This window comes from Dromaius novaehollandiae, chromosome Z, assembly GCF_036370855.1.
Source record: "Dromaius novaehollandiae isolate bDroNov1 chromosome Z, bDroNov1.hap1, whole genome shotgun sequence".
In the NCBI taxonomy this organism is placed as follows: Eukaryota; Metazoa; Chordata; class Aves; order Casuariiformes; family Dromaiidae; genus Dromaius; species Dromaius novaehollandiae.
Window position 1 is genome coordinate 26,165,747 of NC_088132.1, and position 16,293 is coordinate 26,182,039.

Consider the following 16,293-nt stretch of genomic DNA (forward strand, 5'->3'; position numbering starts at 1 on the left):
TAATCAAGAGCACTACGAGTGAAACAGGCAAGGAAGGGTGCTGTTGAGAAAGGAAGAGGAAAGGATTATTTCACAGTTCCTTTTCTCAATTTATTCCCTGTTAATTTCCTTTCATACCTCTGAGATACCCCTATGCAATGTGGTGAAAGATGCATTTTCTTCCATTAACCATGCCATTTAAAAAGAGATAGATGTTTCTGTAACCCAGCTTCTTGCCTACACTCTTTAGATCTTCAGCAAATATAAATTGGTCTAGTTCCATCAAAGTCAATGAACCTATGTTGATTTACATAGGCAGAGGGGCTTTATGATACGGAGCTGCAAATTAATTCTGGTAAGATATGGTCTTTTTAAGCCAGAGGTTAAGAAAACTAAGCTTTGCAGTTATTATCCATATTTAACTCACACTTTACAAGAAATAACTATCTCTGCCTTCTAGATTAAGAGCTATGTAGCTAACTTTCCAGAAGTTACTTCACTTCTCTAACTGATTCTGCCTATAGATTCAAGACCAAGCTGCGTACTCACTCAATTGCCTAGTGAATTACTAATACATGCTTGGCTTTTGGACCACCTTAGTCATATCCAAACCCACCTCCTGATTTAATACTTTAATATCCCATTTTATTAATCTTCACAGAGCCCTAACTGCTGTTAAACTATTCATTTACTAGCACACACGTGCCATCCCAGTATATAACATAGTTCCTCATGTATCAAGGGGTATTTCATGACAAAGAACCAGCAACTCCACGGAGGGCAGGAGAGCTGCACTGCCATGTAGCTATGGTCTAGGATGTACATCCTTAAGTCTTACCTCTCGAGAACGCCTCAGGTAATCACAGACTGGTATGGTATGCCTATCAACTTCTTGATTTTTCAATTTTTGGTGCATGTAACTGAGACGTTCCAAACCTAAACAAAAGAACAGATATCAGCAATATCTGGAGTGTAAATAAACAGCCCGTTGCTGTAAAATAAACACCTCTTTAGCACTATAAAATAAACACCTATACACCATACTGCCCTAGCAAATGAGTAATGGGCTATAAATGCAATTATAGAATTTCACAGAATTAAAACAGACTGTTTCCATTCTCTGCCAGCAATTTCAGGGGAGCCTTGTCCTCCTCGGACCACAAAGTACTGAGTCACAGCAGTCCTTGGAGCTTCTCCTAGCAGCTTGCAAACCAAAGCCAGTGAGCTGTGTCATACAAAGCTGAGAGGTAAGATGACCTACGCAAGGGTTTCTCAGAATGAAAGAGCTAGAGAATTACTAAAAGAAGAGCAGAAAGGTCATTCCCTATTCATTCCTACAGACACAATGCAGAATTCATTTCTTGCCCTTGGAGGATGTATTTCTGAGCAATGAATAATGCATGCAGGGAATCTGCCAACAGATAGAGTATTGCAGCATCACCTGCAAGTTTAAACACCCTTAAAAACTTGCCAGAGACTATCTTTGCAATTAGCCAGGATGCTGCTTTAGAAGAAACCTCAGGAGAGGAGACAAGGATATCATCCTCCTTGCTTCCTCCTTATTCTTGAGGATTAGTGCTCAGCTATCACCCATGTGAGCCAAACAACACTCAACAGCAAGATGTAACTGAACTTCCATCCCACCTATATCCATTTTGCCTCTACAACGGCAGAACAAATGTCCAAGCCGTCCACACCAACGTCTAATTGTATTCAGCATGTACAAGTTATGCCATGAAGTGAAAGTGGTGGATAACACTTTGAGTTTGCAAATTTTTGTTTACTGCTTTTCTTTTTAAGGCTGTCCTGAATTTCACCAGCTGCAAAGTATCACATACTTAGCTGGCTGAAATTAGACACAGTGAGCCAGTTCTTGCTGTGTTTCTCTTCTTCACTCCAGACGTTGCTCTCCACAGGTTCTGAACTCACTTGGGTGTTCTGGGGACAATCATCCACTGTAATCACCTGGCAAGACACAGACAAAACAGCACTCAATTTACAAGCTGACTAGCACCTCTGCAGGTCCTCTGACAGCTGCACTATGCCATGGCCTTTCAGAGTATCACTGAAATGCCAATGACTGACATGACTCCCAACTGAGAAATAGATTTTCCCATTTTTGTTACAAGTTGCAGAAGACACATTGCTTTTGTCTAGAAAATACTACCAGTGAAAAATCTAACACTATAGCTTTTCAAAATAAACTTTGAGGTCCCCTGGAATACCTTAGGAGAGAATTAGGTCTCAAAGTTCAAGCCTCAGGTCTGTTGCTGACCTGAGCATCGTATGTAAACCAATCCACCTTCAGCTTTCATCTCATTAAACAGGGGTAACTGTTTCCAGATGATAAATAATTTTTAATATATGTGCACATACGTATTGATACGAGACTAGCTTCATACATAAATAATTATATATATATATATATATATATATATACACACACACACACCCCTACATATGTAGAGAGAGAGAGAATCAACACGCTATCTGCCACTTATACTTGGATTCAGAGGAAAGATTACCAAACCCTCATAGACAGAAGACAACATAAGAGGCATGGCTTGTCTCTTTACTGCTGCATGCAGGAAGCCGGGATTGAGCTCACTGCTCCCAGACCGTATCAAGCCTCCCCAAATTCCCCCTTTCAGCAAAGTGTGAGGGCAGATTCCTTACTGTGTAAAGCCAATAACAGGTTTGGTCTACTACCTGGCAAAGCCAGTGGACTTCACCAGGTTCAAAACTGAACTCCCAAGCACTCAGACAAAAGGGAAATTAAACCAAAGCCAGAGAACAAAAGACTCCCCAATTCGCATATAGTATTTTATAATGTATGCATTTTCAGTGAAGCTTTAATTTTGTCCCACACTACAAAACTGCTCTCAGTGAACTAAAAAGACAGCTATGGATTATGTGATTCTCTTGCATCTACACATACCGGCACCTGAAGGAGTTTTTGCTGCTTCTTTTCCCTCGGAGACGTTCTGTATCTGTTTTGTTGTTTTGCTTTTGTCGCCTCACTGTGGCATAGCTCACTAGATAGTGAGGAGTCTGTAAGTGGTCAAAAAACATGGTTAAGCTACAGAGATTTTGTTTACAAGAGAAGAACTGATAAGACTGAGAGCTGGCAGATCTCCAAAGCAAGCTGAGAATGACTTGTGATACCCAAAGCTAATACTCATGAAATTCATGCAGTTCAGTACAAAGATGTTCACCATCATAAGATATAAAACAACAAATGTTAGCCATCATCTCATACTATTTATACTTAAAATTGGAGTCTGCTATATTTTAGTTCTTGTAAACAAAGTTGGTAGCGGATGGGTTTTTTCTTTTTTTTTTTTTCAGATCTACTGTGAAAATATCTACCTCTTCATTCTCTATTCATCCATCTGGCCTACAATAATGCTGATGTACCTTTAAGGGTTTGCACAGTTTCTTCCAGTTCCTGTTATTTTGGGATTGCTTTCCTGGTGTGGGAGATTCCCTCAGAGCCAACACAGTCCATTCATCACCCCGGTTGCATAGTCACAACCACAGGGTGCATGCCAGAGGGGGAGAATCAGGGTTGGACTGCTGCTGTGCCCTGACACACAGCGTCATATTGCTTAGATACCAGCCACACTTCAGATTTGCCCTACAGCAACCAGACCCACCGCAAGGAAAGCAGAGGAGTAACTCTGGATTCCCCGCTACTCCCCTCAACTGCGGCTGATACATCCTGCATGCAAAAGAGAAATCTGTGCAATGTCTTTGGCTCCTCCATAAAAGATATGGTAGAGGTATAAAATTTTATTATTACCACCTCTGGCCTTGCAGGTTTTCTCTCTTTCCTCTTCCCTATGGGACTGCAAGCTGTTGCTCCTGCAGAAACTCCAGTCCCTCCAGAGTGGGCTGATCCAGAAGGAGGTGCTGCGTTTCAGCTTGTTCTGACAGACATCACTGCTGTATCTTGACTTGCTGGAGTTATAGGAGAAAGACTGTGATTCTTCTATCTGGACATGCCTGGGAGGACTGCCCATGCAATTGCAGTCACTATTATAGGTGGAATGTATGCACAGTGGCTTCTTTTCTTTCCTCCTCAAAACCCCTTTTTCATCACCTTCAGAGAATCCCCAGTTCACATAACCACCTTCAGTTTCTTCCCTGTCATCACATGAGGGTGTCGCATTCTCACAGAGAGGTGGCAATGGCTGGAGACCTATAGGACAATCAGTCACTACACCATCAGAATTTTCTCTTGGCAAATGAGTAACAAAGTCACTCTGACTCCATCGATAATCTTCTGGCTCTTTTCCACTGAGATGGACCCTCTTCAAATTTTGCTGTGCTTCAATGCTGCTTTGCAGCTTGTCCCCTAATGTGACTTCCCTGTATTTGTCAGGAGCGCTTGAAAAGGACAAATTCAAGCCGACATCCTCAGAGAAAGACCCTCCTTGATGCTCAGGAGGAACCAGCAAAAATTGTCCATATCTAGGAGTGGACTTAGTCTCAGAAGATACCCCTGAAGTGAGCGTGTCACTTTCTATTTCTATCCTTGGAGAGCTGTCTTCCACCGCCTTCCTATCCTCAGTCCTCAAAACATGGCCTCGACACTCTGATGACCACTGACTCCTCACCAAGCTCCGCAAGAGGGACGGTGGCATGCTGTAGTAATTGTACTTCTTATCATGCAAACCCTCCAGACTGCTCAGAGTCTTGGAATACAGCGCATTGCTCCAGCTATGGGGGAGCTTCCTACAGGCTCGATGTTTTCTGTCAGCCAGCAAGGCTTCTTCCACCTGCAAGGTGTCTACAGCCGAAATCACTTTCAGGATGTCCACAGTCAAGGCAGACAGGTCTTGCAAATGTCCTAGCTGGCTGTCCAGGGAAATTAAAGATTCCTTGATATAAAATACCTTCTCATGTACTTCTTTTAGCTGCAAAAACATCTCCTCCACTCTAGGTGGAAAAAGAAAAAATTATTAAAATATCAAAACAGAGATCTTAATTTCTGTTTGCCAGGTGATGAAGGAAGCCATTAACAGAATTGAAAAAATCTGTAATTTAAACAGTCCTTCATTTTTTTTTACATGACTTCCATTCTCATACACATCTACATTTGACAAAACCAATCCAGACTCTCAATCTGTCATTCAGATTTGCTGAGCGAAAAACCCATGACTTTTAAATAGACAGGCTTTTTGCTCAGGGGGCATCTATTTTAAAAATTACCATTTTCCTACTAATCCACACGCCTTGCCATATAATTACTAAACCTTGGGTAATATGACACAGCTTTGGAGATGAGAAGTGTATTGCTAATCAGCCAGTCATCCTGCATTTCTACGTTTCTTGTGCAAGAATGAGAAGGATAAGGCTCATGCAAGCCTACAGATACGCTTCCCTTTCTCAAATATTAGAGTCTGCTGGGAAAAGAGCCTTCCCAACGACCTCTTTTGCCTCTTGAATAGATTTTGTATGTCCAGCGCCACCAGTTATCTTCAAGTAAAATTCAATTGCAAAACAAGCAGAACCTTTTCAATGGTCTTCAAATCCCCAGCAAACAGTGTGAGAACTTCTCAGCCTGGAAAAACTGAATGATTTCATTTTAACCAAATCATTATCTTCACACCTCCTGAAGCTACTCTCTCTGGTACTTTGTCACTAAGATAGTGATAAACTGGCTGCAGGCAATATGCCAGAGGTGTTCCTTTCCTTTGCCACTGAGTAACTAAACAGTGTAATATTTAACCAATGGCTGAATAAAATCAAATACCCATGTTCCAAGATATTTTATTCATCTAAATGAATTTATTTTAGAAGGGATTCTTCCTCTGCTATGATACACATTTTACCTTTGCATTCAAAAAAGAAAAAAAAAATCCCTTTTCAGATCTATAGCTATCCATTAAATGAAATCTTTTTGCTGCAGTCAATATTGCAGCTTGTGAACAAACCCATTTATTTTATTTCTTTTACAGGAGACATCCTTTTGTTTATATGCTTTCTTTTGGTATGCAGAAAATAGGTCTATGAACAAGAAAAGATTAAGGGGCTATCTTACTCTAGTCAGAATTAATTTATTGGATCATATCAGTATTGGCATTCAATAAGACTTTTTACAGGGCTCAGTTTGTTTAATTCTTCCCATCAAACTTAATGGCAGCTTTGCCATTGATTTCAACAGAAAGCTGAATTAGGCTAATACTGCGAGTTCTGAAATCCTGTTAATAGCCCTATCGATATTTTGCAAACCAAAAGAGTATATTGTAGCTAATGCTACAATGGTTATACGGTTATTTCTGCAAACAGCAGTTTGCAGAACTTGATCACAAGAAACATTCTCACGGTGTTCCTGCACTGCTAAGCCTTTAAATGAAAAAATGTACTGTATGCTCTATTCCAGCATCACCTTCTTGGTGCTACCTAGTCTGCAACAGTGAAGTTGAGCAAATCCCTCCTGCACCGCTTTAACTGCTGGCATACTGCACACATCCGGAGATCCAATTTTGCCAGCAGCACTTCCCAGCCAGGCTTTCCATTAGTTCAGATGCGTTACATTTCAACCCAATTATAAGGGCCTATGCATACTAATGCCTCTCATATTCACAGTGGCCATAATCTGTTCCAAAGGTTTTAGCTTATCAAAGTCTTTTTATACGACAAAAGCATACAAAGGACACAAATTAGCCACAAAACACACCTTTCTGTCGTCACACGGATCCTTTCACTGTCGCTGGAACTCAAGCTTTCATTCTTCTCATGAAAATATTTTTCCACACACTGCTCCTCGAAGTCATGGAGCTTCTTTAACTCCTCATCACTCAGGTACAGCTCTGAACAAAGTAATAGCTGGTATTAAGCATGCTAACAAATGCCCCTCCATTTATACCCCACCGTGAAAAAAGAGCAAACCTTCAGAATAGGTTTCCTTCCCTTCCTTGACAAAAATGAATCAGACCTCATTGTATGAATTTGAGCCAAGTATGCATAAATGTGTTTTTCATCTCATCTTACGTAGGCCGAGAAACTACCCTGACAGAAACTCCACTCACTTTTAAAGACTTGAAAATGCATAGCTAAATCAATGCTCACAGATAAATTTTCTAACTTTTTCCAGTATTTTGTTACACATGTCTAAGACTCATAAGACTTAGAGACAGATATACGAGACTTACCTACGAAGATCTTGCTATAATTTGATCAGCACATTCATTAAGGGCTATTCATCCATAACAATTATCATCCTTTCAAGAACACAAAGCTACAAAGCTTTTTCTCACCTACTTGCTTCAAATGTTTGTATGAACAAAATATTAAGCAAATATTCTTTGCACTGGGGTGAAACGAATTCTTTTAAAAGGTTAGAACTCCACCGCTTAGGCTGTTCATGAGACTGTTCTTCTAGAAGACCAACATAAGACTTCTGAGAGAAGGGGTTGAATATAAGTTAGCATGAAGAAGTGCATATGGTATAAAAAAGCAATTCAGTCTCTAGAAGATTTATCTTTAGCTACCTCTGTGATCCAAGCTGCACATCTTCCAAGCTCTTTTTTTATTTTTCTTTTTGCGTACCAGAGTTCCCGCTGCACTTACTATGGGGGTAGCTGTGACAAATTGCAAGACAATGTTCGTTACCAGCTTTAATAACCTGCTGCAACACAGGGCACACCAGTGAAGCACTGCACAGTGGTCCAGGATCCTTCTCCCATGCAGAATGAGATGTGATCATCTGCTCGGCTCTTTTCCCCTCTAACCCGTTGGTGACCTTGCCTCAGATTTTACCTTAGCATTTTCATTGATTTTCCACTGGGTGGCACTGGATCCTCATTGCTAAAACCAGTTAATTACCATCATACCAAAATTTACGTAGAAGAAACTTATCAAGCAACGCATAAGCGTATAGAAAAAGAAAGCAAAGGTATATGAAGAGGAAATCTCTTTCTGAGAAAGGGTGTAGGCGAGGTACTAGCTGCCTTCCATCTTTTTAGATATGCGAAGCAGTCGTTTAGCTTTCCTGGTGCCTGCTGTACCTTACAAGTAAGACACCCTCTGTGCCAAGTTAGTCACTTAACATACTATGCACATATATAAAAAGAACAGTGCTACTTCAAAGGAAGGCTGCTGTACCCAGCCACGATAGAGCAGCCGAGTCTAGGAGCAGCAGTAAAGCAGCTCACCATTGATTAGTTCAGCCCACATTTGTGAGCACGGCAGATATCTTCAGGGATTCATGTGCAGCAGAGAAAATCCTGAACGAAACATAACCCAAGCAGGGGCTGTGCAACTCTTTTATTAGGCATCAAGGATGTAAGTTGCATCACGTTCCAAAAAAAGGATGAGGCTGTCCAGCGCTGCAGACCAACATTCCCCAGCCTCTTATGACATAAACTTACAGCCAACCACCTTTCCTCCTCCTCACTCCCTTGCCTTGCCCCATCACCCAGCAAGACCCCACCGCTGAGTCTTTGTCTCCCACCCCATCCCAGCACCTTGTGGTCATGCCTCCCCTCACAACGGTGGCTGGGGGCTGCTCCCGGCACAGCGGCTGGAGCTGGCAGCAGCAGGATGGGGAGGCGGCATCGCCAGGAAGAGGCATAGGAAGGACCTGGGGATGGAGCAGCGCCAAGGCGAGAAGGGTTAAGGTGACAACAGCAGGAATGGTGCACAGAGGGACTGCCACAACAAGGAGGTAGGAGGCTCCTGTCCTCTATCCCCAAATCTGCCATCTCTGGACGTCTTCTGGCCTCGGGCTCTGCTGCGACTTTCACATTGCATTGCTCATGCAATCGCACTCATCACACTGCACTGCAGCGCTGCTGCTGCCTCCCCGCAGCCCAGCAGGATACAGTACTGCCAGGGACTATGGGGGACTGCTCTGGGCCTCACCTTTACCCCTGACACCCACTGTTACAAAGTATGGCACACTGACTAACATCCAGCCCAGAGCCTAACACAAAGGGGTCCTTTGATGCATGGCCACGGATCTATCTAGCAAGCAGGAGTTTCCTTTTACTAATCCTGTTCACTCAGAGGCCGATGTGCTTTAATGGGGTTCTACCCTCATGGCTCCTGTATATCTACAAACAGTTTTTGTTAATTATTGCAGAAATGGGTTCTCAAATATTAGGTTTCACATCACCAGCTGATGCCACAAAGTCAGGAAGGGACTCTCCACTCATATGCAGCACTACATAACAGGTCTGGGACTGTAATGTTTGCTGAAGCATCTTTTACGGGCCACTAGTGCCTCATCTCAGAGCATCCTTAACTAGTTTACTTAATACATATGACTATCATTACTGTACAAAGGGACTGAAAACAGAAGTCTCATCTCCACTCAGTGTTGTTTTCACTTAAGCTGTCCTTTACCAAACGAACCAGAGATGCTGATGACCTATGATCCAGACAGAGAAAAGTCATGAAAACTTAATGGGCTATGGAGGGCACAGAGGGAAGAAGTCAATGAGTATTATCAGAAAAATAAACATAGAGTCATCAAAAAGGTCTGTGAGCCTGGGCATTAAAAAAGAACTGTTCATTTTTTCAGGACAAATGTACAAAAAATGTTTATCTCCAGTGTAGCTTATTCTCTTTAAAAATAACATTATTGTATCCTACAGAAAAAAACTGCTGTCGCTTTAGTTCAGCTCAGAGTTGCAACATATTGATGCTACTCCATCAGGACAGTTCTGCAACATCATTTGGAGGTCATGGGCCAGCTTCATTGAAAATAAGATAATAACCGTGACTGAGCATGATGGTGCTGCCAGGCAATGGTGTAAGTTAAAACTCAGAACCTGTTTAAGTTCTTCATTCTGTCAATAGCATGTCTTCACTGACACACAATATGTAGCAAAGAGAAAGCCAAAAACTAAACATAACACTGCCCTAAATGAGCTCTTAGACAGGCAGGTTAAATTCAATTTCGAAAATAAAAACAACTCCCACCCCAGAGAATCTCTTTTCTTGGAGGAGCTCAGCTACAAAGTAGCTGACGGGAAGAGGGCAAAACACTCCACCAGCTATTCCTGTTGGTCCCCAGCTTTGCGCTGCTTACTTAGTCCAACATCGCCTTCCTCTTGATCCAACTCATTTGGGGGCCGATGGTGGAAGATGCAGTTGATGAGGAGTCCAATGTGGCTCAGGAGGATGAAAGGTGGAGGCAGCCATGGCTTCTCATGGTAGGTCATAATGTAGCGGTAACGATTGTACTTCCAGAGCTTGTTCGATATGGATTTCAAGTCAAAGTAAACATTACTGAGAAGAGAGATAAAGGGGAGAGGGAGGTAAAACATTCCTGTGAGAAATCCTCCCAGTACAGCAGAAGATGCTTGTCTACAGATCTAATTTAACAAAGTCCCATCTCTCCAGCGAAGTAAATCAGCTTAGCAACTTTCATTTAACAAAGCAGTAGCATGTGCCTGCAGCTAGCGCACAGAGGATGAGATCTTCAAAGCTGCCTAAAAGATTTGGAGATCCAATTCCCATTCAAATTAATGGGAACTGGGCAAAAAATATCCCTGAAGTGGCTTTGAAAATCTCAGCCAGAGCATTTAAACTTTAATATGCAGTCTATCTGGGAACTCAACATTGTCTGCCAATCTGAACCGGATTAAATGGAGGAGTCAGGCTAAAGGAAGCATGTTAACAAAACAGTCCTGCTGTTCTTCAGTTCACTCTCCCTCAGACAAAATACCTGCTGCAAGAAGTAGCTGCAAAGGCAGCTCTTGTGCAGGGTACTTCTTGCAGTGATGCTGCTAAATTTGACTGATGCAGCATCTAACATTTTCCCATACTATCACAGACCCCAGTTCAGGCAAGCAACTTTGTTTTTTCTGGCACTTTAATTTCAATTGCAGTCCTACCTGAGTCCTTCATGCCCAACATATAATCACAAAAACATCAGTTTTGCTTCTGGGAGCATAATTAAACATATTGCTAATATCCATTTTTGGTCCCATTTCTGCAAATCACTAAGCAGAAGGTTTAACATGTCGTTGTTGCTGAAGGTCTAAATCTAGAAATAATTCAAATTACAATTTCACAGCTGTGTATTTAAAAAACAATTAATGCCTTGCAACAATTTCAGGAAAGGGATTTCTAATTGGAAATGGGAATAGAACAAGTTTTGATCATTCAGTTTTCTTGAATATTAATCACTACATTCTTCATTTGATTTTTTTTCTTAAACTTACAGCTGACTTTTCTTCCTCAGAAATACTAGAACTCTAGGAAAAAAAATTAACTGCTTGGATTAGATTGTTCTCTGCTAACATTTGCACACATTGCTTTTTAGCATCAACATATCCATGAGAAACTTAATCCACTGCAGTGGAAGGGTTTTCAGGGAGTCCCCCTTAAAACTGAAAAGTTTCGGACTGCTACAAAGTCATCGATGAAACACTCCTATTCTGGCAGCAGACATTAAAAAGCAGAGATTTAAAAACACTGCAGTTAGATTTCAGTTCTAGAACACATCAGATTGCACCAAACAACATGAATTTTCAAGTCATTTCCGAGAGGAAGAGCACGCCCCTAACAAAGTCATTACCCCTCTTTCCTCAAATGTCTCCTTCATTTATCTGTCAGTTTAAATACTATGTTTCTTTATGATGAACAATATGACGAACATTATGCAGGCTGTCAACACAAGAAAGGTAAATTTTAGGAATGAAGAACAAATTACATCAGAGTAATTAATACTGGTTGTTTGCCAAGTGGAGTTGTTCCCTTCCTTCATCACAGTTACATGCTTAGATTCTGTTTAAATGGCAAAACAGTTTAGTTGCCTCCTCATCCCCTTCCTCCCACCCTCCTACTTCCACCGTTTTTCTTTTATCCACCTGGACCCCTTGAAAGATGGGGTAACAACCCCTCATCAACATGCCCCTGGTGGAGCATTTCTGGTGGAAGCCTCGTACAGAAGTGTTGGCAGAGCACCTACTAGTTGGCCTTGCTTTTGCAGCAATATACCCATGGTACCTACTTAAAGAAAGCAATGAGCAAGTTGACCATGATGATGTACTGCACAAAGAGGTACACAGCTTGGAGGAACGGCGTAAGGAAGGAGCCAGGAGGACAGTCTTGGCTGGATTCACAGACTGAAAGTAAAGGACATGCAGACAACGATTAGCAAGGACATCAGCAGAGCAATGGCATGGGCTCTGCACTTGCACCAGTAAGAAAGAGGATGGCTCCAGTTGCTCCCATAGCGTTAGGTTATTTAGTTTCTGATTAAAGAGTCTACCTCCGCTCAAGGGAGATGATCTGAGGCTTCTTCACGACACTACTGTCCCATAGTTTCCACTGCAAGACAGAAGCTCTAGATGCCATTTCTTAAATATCAGTTCTTACAAGAATAATGGACTTTTTGTTAAGGGGAAAATGATGTAACTGAAATATATGCTGGTTACAGCACACACTCAAGAAAATTGCAATCCAAATCATCAGTCGTTAAAGCAAGTAATAAAGCTTTCACCGACTCCAGTGTGGAAACAATAAGGCCCCAGGACTGCTTCATCGAACCTGGAGTATGATTCCTATACAGCTTCAATTCGATCATATTAACGCATGTGCAAATGGATATATGGCTATATATATATTATATATATATATATTGTGAGAGGACACAATGTTTCACTAACTAAGGGATCTCTTAAAGTTTTTAAATTGCCAAAATATTTTTTTAATGTTTGTAATGTTTTAATCAAATTTTGTATCTTTGAGGACATTTTAAAAATATATTTATAAGGCAGCAGCCCTAAATGCAGAAGAAATTCTGCAGCATTCAGGGTCATTAGAGAAATCATACTTTTATTTGGGAAGTTTCAAATTTCTAAAAGTTTAGCATTAGTAAGTGATTAAATGGACTAAACTGTGAAACTTTACAGCGCACTTTTATCAAAAGTATTTTGACTGAGAAAAAATTGTTCCATAATCAAGATACATAGTCATCATGTCACTGTTTCAGCAATAATAATGGATGCAACATGCTTCATTATATAAATGAAGCAGATCTATGCTGAACTATATATCTTAAATATCTCTGTTTACCTATTTTTCTGTTTTAAGGACTGTTTTACTTGCACCCACAACTTAGCAGCATCTGAGTGCCTTCCATCTGTAATGATGAAGTACCTCCTGGAGTGCCTGGCTTTTCTCTTATTGCCATAAAGTCAAAACCATAAAAATCAAGATAGAACATCTTTTTTATTTACACTGATTTGGTATATTTTTGCTATATGTAACTGGTTGATTTAAGAATGATGCCTGTTAATACAACTCTTATTATGGTGAAAAATCCTTTCCTTTTTTTCTTTTTTCCTCCTCTCCCCTTTTATTTTTTATGGCAACTTTGCAGTCTTTTCTCCAGGAGATCAGCACTTTTGGATTGGCCTAATTGGAAATTCATTTTGCTGGCAGATCCCCTGAACAAGAATAAGCCTAGTATTAGTCCCTATGTGCTTTGCTCTGACCTTTGTAATATATTTCATTTCAAAAGTTAAATTTGGAGGCTTCAAAGCTTAATATTCATTTTAAACAAAGCAACTAACATTCTCACCTTTATTCATACAGTATTAAACTAATTAAGGACATATATGCATACTGGAATCAAAATCATTTGAGCAAGAACAGATGCAATTTGTGGTCCAAGCTCTAAGAGCCCTAAGTGACCATGTTTGAGTGCATATTAAATTTAAGCTGGTGACCTGGCTTGTGAAAATTACCTACCATCTATTTCTCCAGCATAGACTTCACCAAATATCATCCAGTAGGGCTGAAACACAATATCTCGTGCCAGAGTCCAAGAAGGAGGCTCCTCTGGTGAAAGGATTGCCTTTCGTGACACTCCAAAACTCAACAGGACTATGGCCATCATGATCACAATATAGAACATGTTTGCTGTCTGCGTGGAAAAATTATGGTAATTATATGTAAAGGAGACATACATTTTAGGGAGTAGAATCAATCACAGCTTTTACCAATAGGAATAAAAAAACAGTACAAATAATCTAATCTACTAGAGGAAGGAAAAATATTCTATCAACTGGATTATCCACGTGTTCTCTAGAAGTTAAATTCATTCTGGTCTAAAAAGTCCACAAATCCTACTCGCTTAAGACCATCTTAAGGTCTTAAGTAGGATTTGAATAACGCAGAGACTTGTGTTGGTTCTCTTCTTTAGTTATACGTTCTTTCAAACAGAGAGCAAGGAATAGCAGAGAAAATGATTTCACGTTCTACCACTAGACCAGAATTACTATGCAAGACAGAATATAAAAGTATTAATAAGATAGTTTCCAACAACCAAGGGAAATTACAGAGGGAATCTGCAGATGTCCCTCAAGACTAGGCAGCAGTTCAGCAGCAGTTCTGATACCAAACGGAAAAAAATTAACTTTGATCTCAGAGAAATTTTGCCTGCTAAAAATGGGATATAATTATTTGAATCAAAATGTAAAATAATAATGAGACAGTTTCCAAGAGCTAGGGGAATTATCTATAGTAGTGAGCCCGTCTGCCAGAGACTGAGATTTTTCTTCCTCCTATTATGAAGCTGGACCAGAAACTCAATTCAGATGCAACCCTTCTCCAAGCAACCGAGTGAAAATGGCTTTTGTGAATAAATTCAAGTTATAAATAAATTAGAGAGAACTGAAATCTGATTGTAAACTCACAAACAGAAAGAACACAGGTAATGCAGGTAATATAGTCACTATGAGATATTAGGTCACCTCTCATTTGGCCACCGTTCTTTTCTAGATTCATTTCTGACATTTACAGGTTCCTCAGTAGATACCTTAACTACAAAAATGTTTCTCCAAAGTGTAATACTTACCATTTTCCCAATCATTGTCAGGTATGGGCCAGCATGCTGATTCACAGCAAAAAGATCAAGGAGCCGTGCATACCAAAATATTATATCCAAGCAGTAAAGCAGCCGCCCTGCCGTTCGAACAGGTGGGTTGAACCAGCGCAAGCCAAACCCAATCATAAACAGAATGATAGCTATAGAATCAGTAAAATTCCAGTATTCATAAATCCACACCTTCACTTTTTGACTGAATTTTCCAGGCTCTGAAATAAATACCTGAGCAGAATGTGGAAAAAACAGAAGCACCATTAAAATCACTGATACATTCTTTAAAGTTTTCCTGTCTGAATCGTTTCGTGATATTTGGGAATGTACTCCTTTTTCTCTGCTTTTAGCAGGTCTGCATATTACTACTGCAATCCACCGTCTACTGAGGTTTGTATTGAATCTATAATGTGATATTGCTCAAGCAAATAGGATAGCTTATTCTAAGGAAAAATGAATTCTGATACTGAACCCACTCACTGAAAAGCACATTCCTCAGCAGAAAGGAGCAGGCAGTACAGAACTATTATGCATATGTATTGTTATAAATTAATTAGTGTTTTCTAGAGGAATGGTCATGACCTGCAACAGACATTTCAAAAGCCCCTAAGTCATGGAAAATGCCAATCTAACCTTGCTGACAGGAAAATAATTAATGCATCTTACTTTAGACTGAAAATATAAAGCAAGATCCTTGCATTCTGCCAAGGACATGCTAAAAAAAGGAGTGCTGGCAACTAGCAAGGTAAAGAATGAAATGTTCGCTCCTTGAACTCTTGAGGTGCCCCAAAGGGATTTTAAGCTTCACTGAACAAATGCGTGAAGTGGAATCTTTGGGAGGCCATAAATAAAGCCTTTGCACATTGCGTGAGTGAGGCCAATTATGCAGTGCTATGTAAGATCACACAGATAAGTAGCAAGTGAAAGAGAGCTTTTGAAATGTTATGACCTGATCCTGAAAGAATTTACGCACAGGAACACATTTACACAAACAAGTGATTCTACTGAACTCAACTGGGCTAACCCACATGAGTAGCTGGTTGCAGGATCAGGGCCTAAAGCCTTTAACAATTACTTGATACAATCTAGAGAAATATGGGCTTGCAGTCACATATAGCAAGGCCCTCAGCAGTTCATTAGCTGCACGTGTAAGACCTCGTGTCCTACAAAATCTTTTCCAGCAGTCCAGAACCAGTACATGGACAAAGAAACGCATGCAGAAGACATCAACTTCTAGGTGTCTAGTAAGGGTTAATGATAGAAAGATGCTGATGCACCATCAATAGGATGCAATAGCACAATAGTGATCTCCAAAGTACTTGCTATGCATATCTGATTTCTTCTCAGTCAAACAGTCCCTGGGTATATTTTTTCAGTTTTATCTCATGCAGCCACAGAACTCCTATGTTCATCCCAGACTTCAATCTATTCCCAAAATTTCTGCTGCCCCTTAAAATTCTTCACCTCTC

General features: G+C 40.5%; 1 protein-coding gene across 3 annotated transcripts in view; it reads right to left on the reverse strand.

Annotated features, from left to right (window-relative positions):
* Positions 1 to 16,293, reverse strand: part of LOC112983250 (transient receptor potential cation channel subfamily M member 6) — a 96,319-nt gene that overhangs the window by 24,226 nt on the left and 55,800 nt on the right. For 2 of the 3 annotated variants that reach the window (XM_064502925.1, XM_026100239.2), the window contains exons 22-30: positions 14,804 to 15,055; positions 13,696 to 13,870; positions 11,951 to 12,065; positions 10,022 to 10,221; positions 6,665 to 6,797; positions 3,782 to 4,920; positions 2,918 to 3,030; positions 1,818 to 1,944; positions 818 to 915 (exon numbers count right to left, since the gene is read on the reverse strand). In XM_064502925.1, coding sequence (XP_064358995.1) covers positions 818 to 915; positions 1,818 to 1,944; positions 2,918 to 3,030; positions 3,782 to 4,920; positions 6,665 to 6,797; positions 10,022 to 10,221; positions 11,951 to 12,065; positions 13,696 to 13,870; positions 14,804 to 15,055 — 2,352 coding nt within the window. The remainder of the gene's footprint in view (positions 1 to 817; positions 916 to 1,817; positions 1,945 to 2,917; positions 3,031 to 3,781; positions 4,921 to 6,664; positions 6,798 to 10,021; positions 10,222 to 11,950; positions 12,066 to 13,695; positions 13,871 to 14,803; positions 15,056 to 16,293) is intronic. The other variant, XM_026100240.2, reaches the window with a different exon arrangement.